At 40.4% G+C, this 15,278-nt stretch overlaps 1 protein-coding gene across 3 annotated transcripts in view; it reads right to left on the bottom strand.

Moving 5' to 3' along the window:
- Positions 1-15,278, bottom strand: part of lrba (LPS-responsive vesicle trafficking, beach and anchor containing) — a 190,040-nt gene that overhangs the window by 151,010 nt on the left and 23,752 nt on the right. For all 3 annotated transcript variants that reach the window (XM_008286789.1, XM_008286792.1, XM_008286791.1), the window contains exons 2-11: positions 11,188-11,419; positions 9,977-10,077; positions 8,879-8,974; positions 6,884-7,005; positions 6,034-6,160; positions 5,203-5,322; positions 3,371-3,517; positions 2,551-2,748; positions 1,196-1,329; positions 377-485 (exon numbers count right to left, since the gene is read on the bottom strand). In XM_008286789.1, coding sequence (XP_008285011.1) covers positions 377-485; positions 1,196-1,329; positions 2,551-2,748; positions 3,371-3,517; positions 5,203-5,322; positions 6,034-6,160; positions 6,884-7,005; positions 8,879-8,974; positions 9,977-10,077; positions 11,188-11,419 — 1,386 coding nt within the window. The remainder of the gene's footprint in view (positions 1-376; positions 486-1,195; positions 1,330-2,550; positions 2,749-3,370; positions 3,518-5,202; positions 5,323-6,033; positions 6,161-6,883; positions 7,006-8,878; positions 8,975-9,976; positions 10,078-11,187; positions 11,420-15,278) is intronic.

Raw genomic sequence — 15,278 nt, 5'->3', positions numbered from 1 at the left:
AGAGAGGAAGACAGGGAGGCACAAAGTTTCACTATTGGAGGTGAAAAAATTCCATAGATGTGGAAAGCACAAAGGTAAAAAAAAGTTGCAACATGAGAAGGGGAGGGAAAGGACACACGCAGAGAAAGATGAGGAGGAGCTCCTCTTCTGCCTAACAAGCACACAAACCAGCTGTGACCTCCAAATACAGTCAAGGGATAACACAGTCTGTCTCATATTATGTTGGTGTGTGTCTATGGCAGTGTATTTGCAACGGAAGGGAATCAAAATCAGCCTTATTACTGTGCTGGGGTCATTCTGAGTACGGCTACTGGTACTGGAAGATAGCTCTCCTGTGTATTTCTCTGCCAGCTGAGCCAATTTGTGTTTGTCTCACCTTCTCCAAAGTGTAACCAATGACGAGAAAGCCTTTGCAGGCCAAGACTTGCTCTTGCATAGCCACTGAGTTCTTCAAGAGCTCCATCACAAAGGATAGCAAAGTGCAGCTAGGAGCCAAACAGACACACAAACAATGACAAAGAGAGAGGGAGAGACTGCAAGTTAGACAGTGACAATAATCTATGTAAGCTGCTGACAAAGCCCTGACTGTCAAGGGCATATCCTACATGAAATGTGATTGAATGAGGGTGTTGTGTCCTCATTGTGCTGGGAAAACAGATTCTAGTTAGCATCACCTCGGGGGCAGCAGATACAATCACACAGCAATTTTAAAAGTAAGACATCCCATCAGATGTCATGAACCTTTTTTTTTTTTTTCAGCTTTACGTAATGCTAATTTAGATCAGGGCAATGCCAGTTTATCATTAATATCATTTGCAGTAATCTGAGAGGAACAGATGAAAATTTAAATAAATTATGCCTTGCACACATTCAAATTTTTACATTTACAGCATATAATTTGTGAAGTTGCTTACAGTATTAAATATGTAATTAGAAATCCAATAATACTAGTAGTTACGGCTATAATGTATGTACCAAACTTGTATATTCTCAGGACACTAGCACAAACATTTCTACAGTTGAATAACTGCAGTTAACCTCAAAGCAAAAAAATGTTTCTGCAACTTTACAGCAAATAGACCTGCAGCCCTAATATTAATCATGTCTTACATACAGTCACAGTGGCTTAAAGATACAAAGCAAACATCTTTTGACTGCTCATAGCTCAGTGTACTAGTATTGCATGTGGTATTACCAGACAGAGGTGTCCAGCTCATGGCTGGAGGGCTGGCAATAATCCAGCTGTGCAAACAGGGGGAAGAGGACCTGCACACCGCCGATAGAGTGTATGCCACTCTGGACTGAGTGAGTAACCACAGCCTTCACGTCCTGTAGAAACACACACACACATATATATATAGCCACATTTAATATGCGACAACTTTTGTATATGGGTCACACAGATGTTTGTTCAGAGAATCATAGTGATGTGACACCATTTGGTTCCATGTATTGGCATATTTGAAGGTAACTACACAGTCAAAAGTGAATAACATTTTTTTTTTTTTTAAATCAAATGATCACAATCTTAGACGCAGTGAGCTCTAAACCCAAATAATGGTTCTGCAATTCTGATTGTTTTCTTTCAGATTTCATGATCAGAAAAGCAAATAGTTTTTTAGTTTTGTTTCCTTTCTTGACTAGCACCTGAAAATGTTTAGAAACTTCGTATACTGCTTAGTATTCTGCTGAATAAGTTGAGGTCTTGTTTTTTTTCTTTTGTATGCTGAGACACCAGACGTGGCTTCGAAAATCCTTTTCCATCTCTATAGGATTGGATTTTTTTCAGCATGGCATAGAAAAGCTGAAAATATACAGTAGGTCACATATTCATTCATATTTCACAGGCAGTGGGTGTGTTTGTGTTGTGGAGGGAGCATATGTTTGTGTGGCAGCAAAAGCCTCCCCCACAAAGGAAACAAAGCATGTTCTTTGATGAGAGGGCATGAGAGAAAACTCAATTAGTGCTTGAGAGAAGAAAACTCGACGTGAACGAAGAAACTGTTTTGTGCGTGCACTGTATGTTTCTGTGTTTTTGTGTGCACGTTTGTGTGTGATGTGTGTGCATGGGGATATTGGTGAGAAGCATATGGAACATTTCTGCAAAGTTCACCACCTCCTCCAGAAAAGAAAAATGCACAACTACTTGGATGTAGTTACAAACTAAATCTCGTGGAGAAAGCCAATTTTATAATTAGAGCACCAGCGTGGCATTTTTCAGCAGCTGCAGCAGTCTGGCTGGCTCAACACATTTGCAACTCTGCCCTAATGAGGCTATTAAAATGAAAAGATGCCAACTGGGCCACTTTCATTATCGCGCAGGAAGAAAGAAAGAGTAAAGAGTGGTACATAAGGAACAGTGGGAGGGAAGGGCGCAGGTGCACAGGTGGTGAATGAATTTGCAGTGACATTGCCTTAATGTCTGTGCAACATGGTGGCTTTAGGTTAACGTAAAATAATGGGAACCCGAGCTGTATCAACCCCCCGGCTCCGAGGGGAAAGGCTCTCATGTGCTATGCATGCTAAACGTTACGCTGTGGGAATAATTACCTGCAGCATGAGCGCGTGGGGCGAGTGGACGAAAATGGAGGCGTTGTCCTTGGGGGAGGACTCAAGGCAGAGCTGGGCATCTGTGGCTCGAGGGTTATAAGTGAAGGCAATACTAGAAGACAGCTTGCCATCATACAGTAAGGTCTTATGATGCTCCGCAAACAACAAGTCGCTCTCAGCCTTGTACTTGAATGTGCCCTAGGCAAAAGAAACAGAAAATGATCAGAAAGGGGGGGGATTTAGTGAAAGATATCATCCAACAGTCATGGAATAGATAAAATAGCAGCCAGTATCTCTTTTTTTCTATTAACCAAGCATCTTCTGAGATTACAAAATTAATATAAGCATTAAGCTCAATATAGTTTTACATGCAAACTTGTATCATCCAACAATTATCAGTTTAATGAATACGTTGTCTTTATTTTTTATGTTTATGGTTAAATGCAGAATAATAACAGCAAAGACTGCAGAGCTTGTAGGGTCAAATTTGATTTAGCATTCTCCAGCTTTCTTGGTTGCTGTTTATTGCTTATCCAGCTATTTAACAGAGAGTCCAAACAAGTTAAAGACTATTTACTTCTTTGACTTTACAAGCAAATATACATTTCTTATAAGCAGCTAGAACAAGTGTGTCAGTTTCTGTATTTGTTTCTGTAATGCTCCCAGACATGACAACAATATATTAAACTGAAAATCACTGAAAATTTCTATTTTATAATGATCAAAGTTAATTACTATGTTAAAACGTTTTCAACAAATGGTATATATTTATGTTAAATGTCACTCTTGCATAGACATCTCAGGTTTTGTGCTTTCCAACCTGGTAGCCTGGACCAAGCTGATAGATGGCCAGGATCTGAGCAGCGCTGAGAGCTTCTCCAAACAGGTAAACTGCCCCCATCTGTCCACAGAACACACGGTTGGCATCTGCCGTCTCAGACGATCCCAGGAAACACTTGTCAAACGTCTGCAGCAGGAGGATACAGAGAGGGAGGTAGGAATTGAGGAAGTACAAAAGGAAATAACAGAAAGGTGAAAAAAAGGTATAAAGGGAGGAAGGAATTAAGGAATGAAGGCACAAAGGATGGATAAACAAGACCAAAAATAGAAAGAAAGAGCAGGGGAGAAAGGCACATTTGTGGTAACAGTAGCTATAAATGGAAAAAGACAGCCTCAAACTATGAGCACACTAATAATGTTCCATCGTCCTCTGTTCATGGTCAGTGAGGCAAAAGCATGGGTGTTGAGAATGATGAGACCACGTCTCAATCAGGAAGCTAATTTGCTTTTTGACACATCCAGAGGATTATAAGACGCAGCGGAAACATTTTCCGTCCAAACAAAATTTGATTGAACGTCATTTCTCAGCTTGACAGAAAGCAATCCTGTGACAGAGTTTGTACGGTGATGTGTCAGTGGCACAGGGGGTATATTTAGTCATTTTCCACTGTACTTTTCATGCTAAAAGATGGACGGTTCTACCTCCAAGCCCTCTGAGAGCATGGAATGAGATCAGATGTGTCTAAAAGAAACAAAGGCGTGACCGTGAGGCTTGTTGTTATTTTTTTGTAATGAAATTAATATTTGACAGAAAATCTGTTACGTGCACCCACACGCCCAATATATTGTACAAGTGTATGAAAGCATGTGGAATTCTCACTACAAATGTTGGGGGTTTCCAAACAGACACAGAACGCACTCATCAACAGAAGTGGCCTATGTAAAGAAATAGTTCAGCATTTTCATTCTGTTGGAGGGCGGCACGGTGTTAGCAGCGTTGCCTCACAGCAAGAACGCTGCTGGTTCAAATCTCTGTCTTTCTTTGTGGAGTTTGCATGTTCTCCCTGTGCCTGTGTGGGTTCTCTCCGGGTTCTCCGGCTTCCTCCCCCACAGTCCAAAAACATGCTTAGGTTAATTGCGGATTCTAAATTGTCCGTATGTGTAAATGTGAGTGTGCTTGGTTGTCTGTCTCCAAGTGTAGCCCTGTGATGGACTCTAAGTGAGCTGGGATAGGCTCCAACCCCCCCTGCGGTCCTGGTAAGGATTAGGTGGTGTATAGATGGATGGATGCTCTCCAGCAGAGTTAGATAAGACAACTGATAACACAGTCAACAAGCTTAACTTAAAATGTGGGGGAAGCACATAGCCTGGCTCTAAAAGGTAACAGAATCCACCTAGCAGCATTTCTAAACCTCACAAATTAACTAGTTACATGTTTGTTCAGTCATTGCAAAACCAAACAGTCAATGATTCACTAAACTTTTTTAGCCGAGCTATCAACATCCTTACAGAGACAAGCTAGCAGTCCTGCCCTGATTCCTGTCCTTACGCTAACTTTTGCTGACCTGCTACTTCGACTTCATATTTACAGATATCAGAGTGGTATCAATTTTCTAATCTAACTTTTGGTGAGGGAAAGCAAAAATCATTTCCCAAAGTTTCACACAATTCCGCTAATTATCCATGAGAACGAAATAAATGAATGAAATGAAATGAAAAATACTTTATTTATCCCAGAGGGGAAATTCAATTGTGTGTGTGAATGTGTGCAGATATAAAATATTACAGGAACTTATGGCAGCACCCACTGCTGGCATACGTCAAAGAACATTTGCTAGCAGCACAGAACGTTCTTGTGTTGTTGCTACTTACGTCACTGGTGTTGACAAACCAGGCAATGTCTCCAAAGGAAGCCAGCTCTCCGTTCACATAGCAGCTAAGTTCACTGTTTTTCCAGCGATTGTAGATGTGAACGAGAGTCACCATGTACCACTGCAACAACAGAACAGTGAACACTCACACGCTGGAAAACAGGGTATTTGAAAATTGTATTTGTCGAACATCAATCACACACACAACATGACATCAATAAGTCAACATTCAGTGAGACTCTTTGTGCTTACTCAACTGGCATAATTCCATCACATTTCAGGACTTACTCCCCTCAAGCTATGAACCTACATACTTACGCTTCTAGTTTTCTCCTCAGCTTTACAAGCAGTGAAATAATAATAGGTTATTATGGCTTCCTCCTGACATGAAAGAACAGGTATTAAAAATGGAGTGTAAAATCAACTAAAATGAGTTTTTTGAGTCCTCCTGAGGTCTGTTGAGGTAACGTGGTGCCTTCATGCCCAGGGGAAGAAAGAATTTTAAATTGTCCAACAGCACAGGATCTCTCAGACTGGAATGGTGTTGAGTGTGTGCTGTGCCTGGAAGGGACTGAGAGTATTGAATAATCCTTCACTCCCATCGCCCTCCTTCCTCCGTCTGCTAGTTTTGTGTCTCCCCAGAGTCGAGTAAGATGTGACAGTTCATTCTTACAGCATGGTCTAAATTTGTTATGTGTGTGCATGTGATGGATTATTTTCACGTTGACATATGCTTACTGTGATCCAATTAACAGGATTTCTATTTTTTTATGTGCATGAATATTTGGTTTGTCTGTGTTACCCTGTATTCTGCTTTTTGCTCCTTTCATACCTTCTGTGGTTTGAAGTCATATTTTACACAGTGCTGGAATCCTTTCCCCTTCGATTTTAATGAGGTCACTATCAAACAGCCTCCCACGAAGTGTGCAGAGTAACCCATGCCTTTACTTGTGCGGAAACTGAAAAGAAATGAAGGGGGGAAAAAAACACAAAAATACAACTTTACTTCTGTTTGCATCCAAGGGCAGCATGGGTTATAGTGTCCGATAAAAAAGATAAACGCTTAAAAGGAACCTCAGAAGGATTAAGACAGAAAACAACAATTTCTCAACTTCATAGACTCTTCCCATCATTGCCAGTATCCCAGTGACAAGGGGCCCCTCCATGTGATTTAGTGAATTAATCTCTTTTTAAAAGGGCACCGGGCCGAAGAGCAGCTTTTATTACAGATTCTCTCAAGCAGCTCTTTGCCTGCCCGGCATGGTTATCATTTTAACAAATGGATCCCTGTTGAGCAAAATAGATTTTGGCAGAAGTTAATTATTGGTTGAAAATAAGATGATCAGATAGCTTGTTTTACTTGCTCCTCAGAGAGGAAGCAATGGATGAAGCGACAGGGAAAATTGGAGGGAGACGCACAACCATTTTTCATGTGTGAGGCTGGAAGCTGCACTCTTTCAGTACAGTAGGTTTCAAATACATCATCGTGAGGCTGTTATCACTCTGAATTTTCACTTATTTAACACCACCTTTCATGCACTACTTCCTTGCGCAAGCTGCCGTTTCTGCATTCTATTAGTAGCATGTTTAAATACAATTAAAATATTTAACTGGAAAACAAAGGGCAAAGGTTTAATCTCACTGATCACAGTACATTACTGAATTGTTCCTGTGCTACCTACCAGTACAGGTAAGGCTTGTCTTTGTCTACATTGATGTTGTTGAGAGGATCCATGCGGAGCCACGTGTGGAATGTGAATCCGTTCTGGTATGGCCATTTCGCTATGGGGGGCAGAGCTATAGCCTGTTGGGAAAAAATAATGGAGGAAAACAGCATGACACTGAGATGTGACCACCTGTGGAATAAAATGATGCACTGAGCCTTTTCAAATGAACAAAAACTGGTTTCTAGCACATTGGGCCGATCTTAAAAATCATGTCACCAGCCCACAAAAAAGAAAAACAAATGTGAAACAAACATGGCTCTGACAGAAAAGATCGGAAACTATTGCTATGAATTATATTTCTGTATGTGTGTTTGTGCTCCCAAGCTTTAGCAGGGCAAAGCAGGAAGAAGAAGGTGAATGCGCACTTTTCAAAGACGCTGCTGACAAGTACAGGCGCGACTAGCAGCTCAGATCAGCCAAATCAAATCCAAGCCCACAAGGCAGCATTCTGCATTCATAAATGCATCATGCAGGTGGAGGGTGAGATACAGAAGCAGGAAACCACAGGTTCGCACAATGCACGACTTACTAGACTAATGCAACGGTGAGATACACATTTACCCACAGGGAGGGACAAATTGACTTAGGTTGCACATTTGATGTGATGAGAAGTTCATTCATCTTTATGTTCCAATGATCCATTTGTCCATTACTCCTATGTACAGCTAAATCCCAAAGACATGAAATGAATATTGTCCGTTCAGAGACTTAATTACTGTTTAGAATTAATGATTGATCAAATAGTAAATTTGCAAAGAGTAAGTCGTCCCAGGATGGTTCTAGTGTCAGACTTTACCCTACCTTGCGGCAGGAAGAGGAAAAAACAACAGTGCAACTGTCAGTATATGTGGTAACGATGCATGCGTAAGAAAACCAATGCTTTTGTAAGGTGTCAGTGCTATGAAAGCTAAAACTGGAAAGTGCCATTCAATGCAGAAAGCAATCTTGTCATCTATATTCAACAATGCTGTTGATTTTTTTCAATGTCAGTGTCACACACTCACAATAAAACATTCATAATATCCCATCCAGTAATGAGTGTACCAATGTTTTCATCGAAAAAAATCTAAATTTTCTGATTCCAGCTTCTTAAATATGAATATTTTCAGGTGTCTTTCCTTCTCTATGACACTAAACTGAATATCAGTTAATTGATTAATCAGGAAAATAAGCAATAGATTAACCATAAAAGGAAAATGCCATGCTCATAATTAAAACCAAAAAAATAAATAAAAATAAGGTGAAGACAAGAAAAGAAGACAAGCATGCAGCCTGACGTTGTATGTCATCAATGAAAAAGAATAAGGAGGCAGAGGTTTTAAATAAACTAATATGCAGGAAAAGTAAAACCCAAATTATCAATGCACAATATGAATAGTCCAAAGATGAGTATAAAAGGATGAGAAATTTAGTCAGAGACACATTATGCAAAATTTAAGATGCTGTTATTATCAAAAAGCATGCTATTAGACACCTGCATTACAAGGTACTTAGCAACATCTCAGCAAGAGCACAATAGCTTTCAAGCCTTGAGAAGGGTCTGAGTTGTAATAGCAGACTAGGAAATAACTAAGAACGTGTAAAGCTTGTCAACTAGACAAAAATTACATGGGACAGTGAATGGTTGGCTCAATGGAAAGCAGCTTAGAAAGCTCTTAGTAAAAAAGGGATTCAGAGATCTGAAGTCCTCCCTTTTATCCTATCATTAGAGTAAATTATTTCTAGATGATGACAGAAAATAGGACTTTTCAAAAATTTAGGGCGCAGTCATGGTTTCCAAATTGTGGCAGCTCACTATTAAAGCATTAATTCCTCGTGGGCAACTTTGCTGATCATGTAGGCAAAGAATCAAAAGAACAGTCCCTTCTTAATCCTAACCACTAAATTCAAGCCAATCAGCTCATCGTGTATGTATGTAGGTATTACTGCAGTTTTACGTCGTGTACTCACGGCTGCATTTTTCCCTGGAAAGCTGAAGAAGGAGTCAGGCCCATTCCTGTGAGCCATGTACTTCAGCACCGACAAAAGCTTCACCGCATGACGAGGCTGAGGAAAAAACACAAACACACAGCTGATGTAGTCTGATGTCCAAACAGGTACACACACTAACATACGCACCCGAGTTACATACTTAGAGCTCACATATGCAGTCTCAAACTATGAAAAGCATGTACAACTGCTTGTTCTAAAATCAACTCACAAACTTTGCCATCTAGAGAGATTATAACAGGAGACATAGATTCATAGTATCAGTCATCACATTGTGCAAGCATGGTGCAAAATGTGTCGCCACAACACAGAGAAAGAGTGAAGTCAGATTATTGTGAACATTAACAATGTTTTCTTTTTTTTTTTTTTTTTACAGTTTTCAAGAAAGTTGCAATTTATCGTGTTTAAAACCACAACACATAGTTTCATTTCTGCACAAATTCCCTGGTCTCTCCAGTCTCCTGAGATACTTAACAAAATGCCAAGTGGATCAGTGTGAGAGTGACTTGACAGGAGGGAGAGTGAGGTGAAACTTGGAAGCATAAAAATCAACTTGCCCTATTTTCCTTGACTTGATTAGTGTCAGTGATCAATGGGTTACTCCCTTTCTCTTCCCCGCTTCATCTGTCATCCCTTCTGCGCCACTGTTTCTGTCTGGATGTATTCACTTCTCGTGTGTACATGTATCATAAATCTTAAGTTCATCGTAGATATGTAGTAACTCCACTCAGCTCCAGCAGGCTACTTAAAAAAGAAAGTAAGGTTCTCCAAATGCGTAAATACTACGGGTTTTGGCTTGCACGGTTTTAATATTTTTTTTAAAAAGTGACCTAAATTCAGAATTTGTGTGTTACCTCATGAACCACCTAATATCAATAATGTAGTGCTGCTCTAGATCAAAGACCGGCGAAGAGTAGTCGTCTGGTTTCACATGATTTATCTCATTTATGTGACGAGGGCACTGCCTGTGGGATGGCAGCAGTTGAAGTGTTGCTAGCACATTCCTCATGCGGGTCCCAGACAACCAAGACAGATCACCGTGTTATGACTCTGACTCACCCACTGGCCTCTCTCCCCTTGCAGCTTGCTGAAGAAAAGCTTCAGCTCTTTCACTGTGATGCTGTAGCTGGCGAGCACGCCCAACATGTCCACCAGCAGATCTGCAAGATGGGCACATAAACACAGCGCAGCGCGGAGGTTACATGCAGACACATATAGAGGTTTAACATGGCTTGTTAAAAACACAAAGACTGACACGATAAAATTATCTAAGAACGCTCCAGGGGACTCCAGTTTACTAAAAAAACAAAAAAACACTTTAGGGCTATAATCACTCCTGAGGTGTTCAAAAACAATCAAACCTCACAATTATGGCACAATTATGATATCTTGTTATTTTATAATCTGCATATTACAGGGACGCCACAGCTGGAAGAAGCTAAACAGCTAAGACATATTTAAAAGAAAAGTAGGGTAAGCAGGTCCCAAGTTAAAAATCTGAAGACTAAAAATATAACAGGACACTCTGGGAGTCCCAGCCACTGTGCAGCGTCTCTCATTAGTTATTACTGACTAACGATGAGCTATACTATGACAGATCTATGACTACTTTGTCTTTTATTTAATCATTTAAAATAATTTAGTTCTTCAGCCGCAAAGATGAGCAGCAATAATATCTGGCAGGTCTTTAACCACATAATATTAAAGCTTGGCTGTTCATTTCTGTACAACAGAAAATTATTATTTCAACAGAGGCTGAAATGTCTGCATGTTTTCATTTTTAAAAACAGAAAACTTCTCTTTTAAGTCTTTAAGCATTAAGGTATTTAAATGTGTAAATATCGACCAAAAGAAAACATGTCTATCGCTTCTACTCAACTGACAAAGCATGAACACAAGAGTGACTGCTATTAGAACTGTTACTTTTAGCTTCCTAGTTACTGCTGGGCTATATCATCCTTGCTTGACTGCCCAAACGCTCGGGGCCAGCACTGTTCTAGCTGGCAAAAGTTCACTGAGCTGAACACTGTAGAATTAATTCAAACTAATTTGCAGATGGGCAAACGACTACACTGATACTCGGGGGAGACTGTCCAGGATGACAGTGTCCTCACTCAGTCTGATATATCAGTGCATATCACAACTAGAAGCTGCAACTGTGAATTAGTGTGTGGACAAGAAAATTGTACAGTTGGTTATATTTTTATTGTTTGTTTTTTATAGAGTGAAAACAAAGAGCGTTTTTTTCCATATGAGACTGTTCCCATTACCTGCGATCATGCTGTCAGTGGTGGATATACGATGGAGCACCTGCTGGATGAGCGCCACATCAGTGCATGCCTGCAGGTTGCGGACACTCTTCTTGAGGATTGCGGTGAAGATGCTCCAGATCTCGGCCTGACAGGTGGGCTCACATTTGTCCAACAGCTCCACCATGCACACGATGCTCTCCGGTTCCTGGATGATGAAGTTCATCTCCAGGTCAAACTGACCGCCGACCAGCTGGAAGGCAGATACAAAGAGAGGTGAGGGAGGATGTGGGGGAGGCACGGAGGAGGCAAGAGGTTTGGGAGAAAGTGAACTATGCAATTATAAAAAAAAAAAAAAATAAATCACTTCCCCTTTATCATGAGAAAAACATAACAGAGTTCTTAAAAAACAATCCATAAACGTGACCACATGACTGTGTGTATGTGTGCACACTGCTAAACACATTATTATTCATGCATCAGAGATGCTGCAAGTGGATTAAAGGTCAGGAGAGAAACACGCGTCTCTGTCAGCCTGTGTGTCTGTTCGTCTCACAGTGGATGTACTGTTTACAGCTAGCCTTCAGACACCGTGATAAACCCAGAGCAACAAATATCAAACAAGTAGCCATGTCAGCGAAACGAAGCTCGACATCTAGACAGATACAAACAGTAAGAAGTGTATTTAGAGGTCCTTTGTTCCTGTAGGAGGTCCTGCAATACTAACAGCATCTGACACAGCCTGGCAGACACAGACCTGGACCGAGATTAATTTTCACTTATGATACTCATTGCAGGGATGTGAACCTCGTCCTCACATCTTTGTTTCTTATTACATGGTGTTTCTTTTTAAACCGTATTTGTTGGGAGAACGTGATTAAGACGATTCTTTTTGCAGCCAATGACACAAGCCAGCATTTTGACACAAAAACACCAATTTGTATCCTTTTCTCTCAGGAAATAAAGGAAATGTGATGTTAGTCAGCCTCAGCAGCGCTCTCCAGCTAAGGCCTATTCAGAGGGCCGTGGTATCTAATGCTTGTCTTATTGCAAAGAAGTAATGTTCTTTGTGTCTGGCAAAAAATGTATGAGCCATAAATGTCATAATTTATCACTTCTTAATAGTTGTGATGACATTTTTATTATTGAACCCTGCCTAATAGAAAAAGATAAGGAAAACAACAATGCTGATGTCAAATTAATATTGTGAGGAAGGCTGTCATGTTTAGAATCAAGGAGGTGTGACTGGACAAAAAATGAACGTGCGATAGCCGTACTCAGCCAATAGACTGGCTCGATGTGAAAACAGTATGATTTGGTGCAGGGGATGGAAACTGTCCCATTAAAATGAGTGAGGTAAGATTAACTCTGTGTGTGTGAGTGGAAGATAGAGAAGGAGGGGAAACACTGCTGCTGCTGCTGCTGCTGCGGCTATGGCATCTTTAGAAGACAGAGGATAAAGTGACGATAACGCTGACACACAGCATCGTCGATTTAACCTCCTCTCACAGCACATCCATTTATTCTGTTGTGTCAAGTATCAACATTAAACAGTGATGCTATCCTTTCCCTTGAGACTGAATCAAATACACAAGGCTGATTACCTTCATCCCTTACTGCCCAGCCACATGTGTAATAGAATGTAAAAATATTTATCTAACATATAGCACCACTATACCAATTTTTAAAACTATCTCAAATGAAAACCATTTAAACTAGAGGTCAACCAATAGGGTTGTTTCAAGGTAACAGACATTTAGAACTGATACGCATTTGCATGAAAAACGAAACTGTTGGTTTCAAAAGTGAAAGAATTCCAACACAAAACTTTGTTAAATTATATTTTGCATATAGTGAATGAAAGATTTACATGTCTGTATTGATAGGCTATTAGTTGTGACATGTAACCAATCACATGTGATGTGGGCGGGACATTGCTCCACAGAGTGGTCACTGCAGATGGTGAGGCAGCTGTATCACAGCCAAAGTAGCACATTGTTGTATTTATTTCTATTTCCAGTTACATATCATCCTGTGTCAGCAAACGAAAAAAATACTTTGACTTGGGATATATCAAAAGGTTTGCTCACCCAAAAAACTCAAAACTAGCTGCATGAACAGATCTCAGTAGAAGTAACATATCCTTTGGATGACTGAAGTCTTTCATTAAGTTAGGCTTTCGCAAAGAGCTCAAAACATACATCTACTGTAGTAAATCTACAAAACACAAACTACGCAGTGCACTTAAGCATTCTGTATAAATGGTCAAACAAATGCCACCAACAAACACCTGATAAGTGCATTTGTGTCCAAAATGACTGACACCCTGTCTGCTTCCTTTTTCTTTTTTTTTTTTTTAACAAGTCATTGATAAATCACACAGCTCTTGTAGTAACTTAGTAATGGACACCTTCAACTGCAGCCAGGGCCGCCTTTATGGCATGCTGGCTACCGTTTTGCCAAAGTAACAACAGATTTATGAGCCTGACACTGTACACGAGTCATCCATCCATCAGAGTCAGTTGACCGAGGGATGACAGAGAGCAAATAAGAGGATGGAGACCACTCTGCAGTGACATACACCTGGCACACACTGTGGGATAACAGGGCTGATTTTGGACCTAATTTGTCACCCCTTACAATCAGGATGGTGTCCGAGTTTAAGATGGATGGGACAATTACCTCGCCAGATTATCTCCTGTTGTGAGGTACTGTTTGTAGAGAGTCAAACAACTCCTCCCCACCACTTTACCCAAGAGTCCCTTGTGACTATCCTAATTTCAATTCATGCTCAAATGAAAGAAGAAAAAGACTCAGTCAAGAGACAAAAATGAATCAGAGACTGTTTGTTGATTATAGATTCTCAAGTTTTCCTTTTGATTAATTTTAAATGGAATATTTTGGGGTTTTATGACTGCAGATCAGATTTAGACCGACTTTAATAATGTATTTAGAAATGAGTTGGCGGACATTAAAATGTAAACATCACATTGAAATGCATTTATATCACGGCAGCTTTAGAACTACAAAACCATGTAATGCTTTCTACCTCCACCTTCAACCAGGTGAATCTGAATACAACCATGTACTATAATGAAACCTCACAACAGCTGGGTATGTTTCTGCTCGGTACAAACTGCAGAAAAAATATTCAAAAACATTATAAATAGCTGACTTGTGTCTCCATTAATCCACTGTTTGAACCTTAATGCAAATTAAAAATGTAATTTCCTATAGGTGTGTGAGAACACGTAGTGCGTCTACTGGTGCATGATAAAGAGGTTTATGCTATTTTAATTCCTTAAAACGTTCAATTCAATCACTTACATTGCTCTATTTTGGGAGCAGTTGAAAAGTTGCCATTCCCAGCCTTAACTCCAGCCAGGTGGAGCTCTGTGCCTAAAGCTGCCGTAAACGCCAGTGTCTTTATGGCAGCCATGACACCAGATCCCTGGCTGGGTAACCTAGCCTGGCTGTTCTCCCCTGAGGCCTCCCTGAATTAATCATGGCTGAGCAGCCAAGCAGCCACTGGGTCGTAACGCTAAGCACAAACAGGCTTCTATGGTCTCCATGGAGAAAAACACTGGAGGATGGCAGGACTAAATGGTACACTACAACCAGTATTCACATCCATTGCCTGAGCTAAATGTGAACTTTCAGGTTGGTTAGAGCAAAAATGACACCGTGATTCTTGGAAAGCCAGGATTGGAAGTCCATCAGTGAACCAGCATGACAGAAACTGATTCTTTACATACACTTTGATGCCAGGGTGCATGTTTCTCTTTACTCTGCTGAAGCTAAAGTATTCATGTAATAAATGCCACTCACTGTTTAGTGCTCCATTTCAACTAGCAATCCCAAAAAACATTTAAAAGAGGAGGAGGTAAGGTCACAGCCCTCTCTTTTACCCCTGCTGCGGTGAAACACAACACGGTAAATATGGATTGTCGGTTTTGAGTGGGCAATAAAACAATAGCAATGTATACAAGCGACAGACACCTCATCATTAGCAGCACAAGTTGTCTAATAGACAATAATGGATTAGATGACAAACACACAAAGTTCAGCTCCATGAACCCTACTCAGGCTCCCTCCCTGGCTCATTGCAGCCA

This window comes from Stegastes partitus, unplaced genomic scaffold (genome assembly GCF_000690725.1).
Source record: "Stegastes partitus isolate 25-593 unplaced genomic scaffold, Stegastes_partitus-1.0.2 Scaffold470, whole genome shotgun sequence".
Lineage (NCBI taxonomy): Eukaryota > Metazoa > Chordata > Actinopteri > Pomacentridae > Stegastes > Stegastes partitus.
Note: the sequence above shows the minus strand (reverse complement) of the source record. Positions and strands in the feature narration are given on the sequence as shown.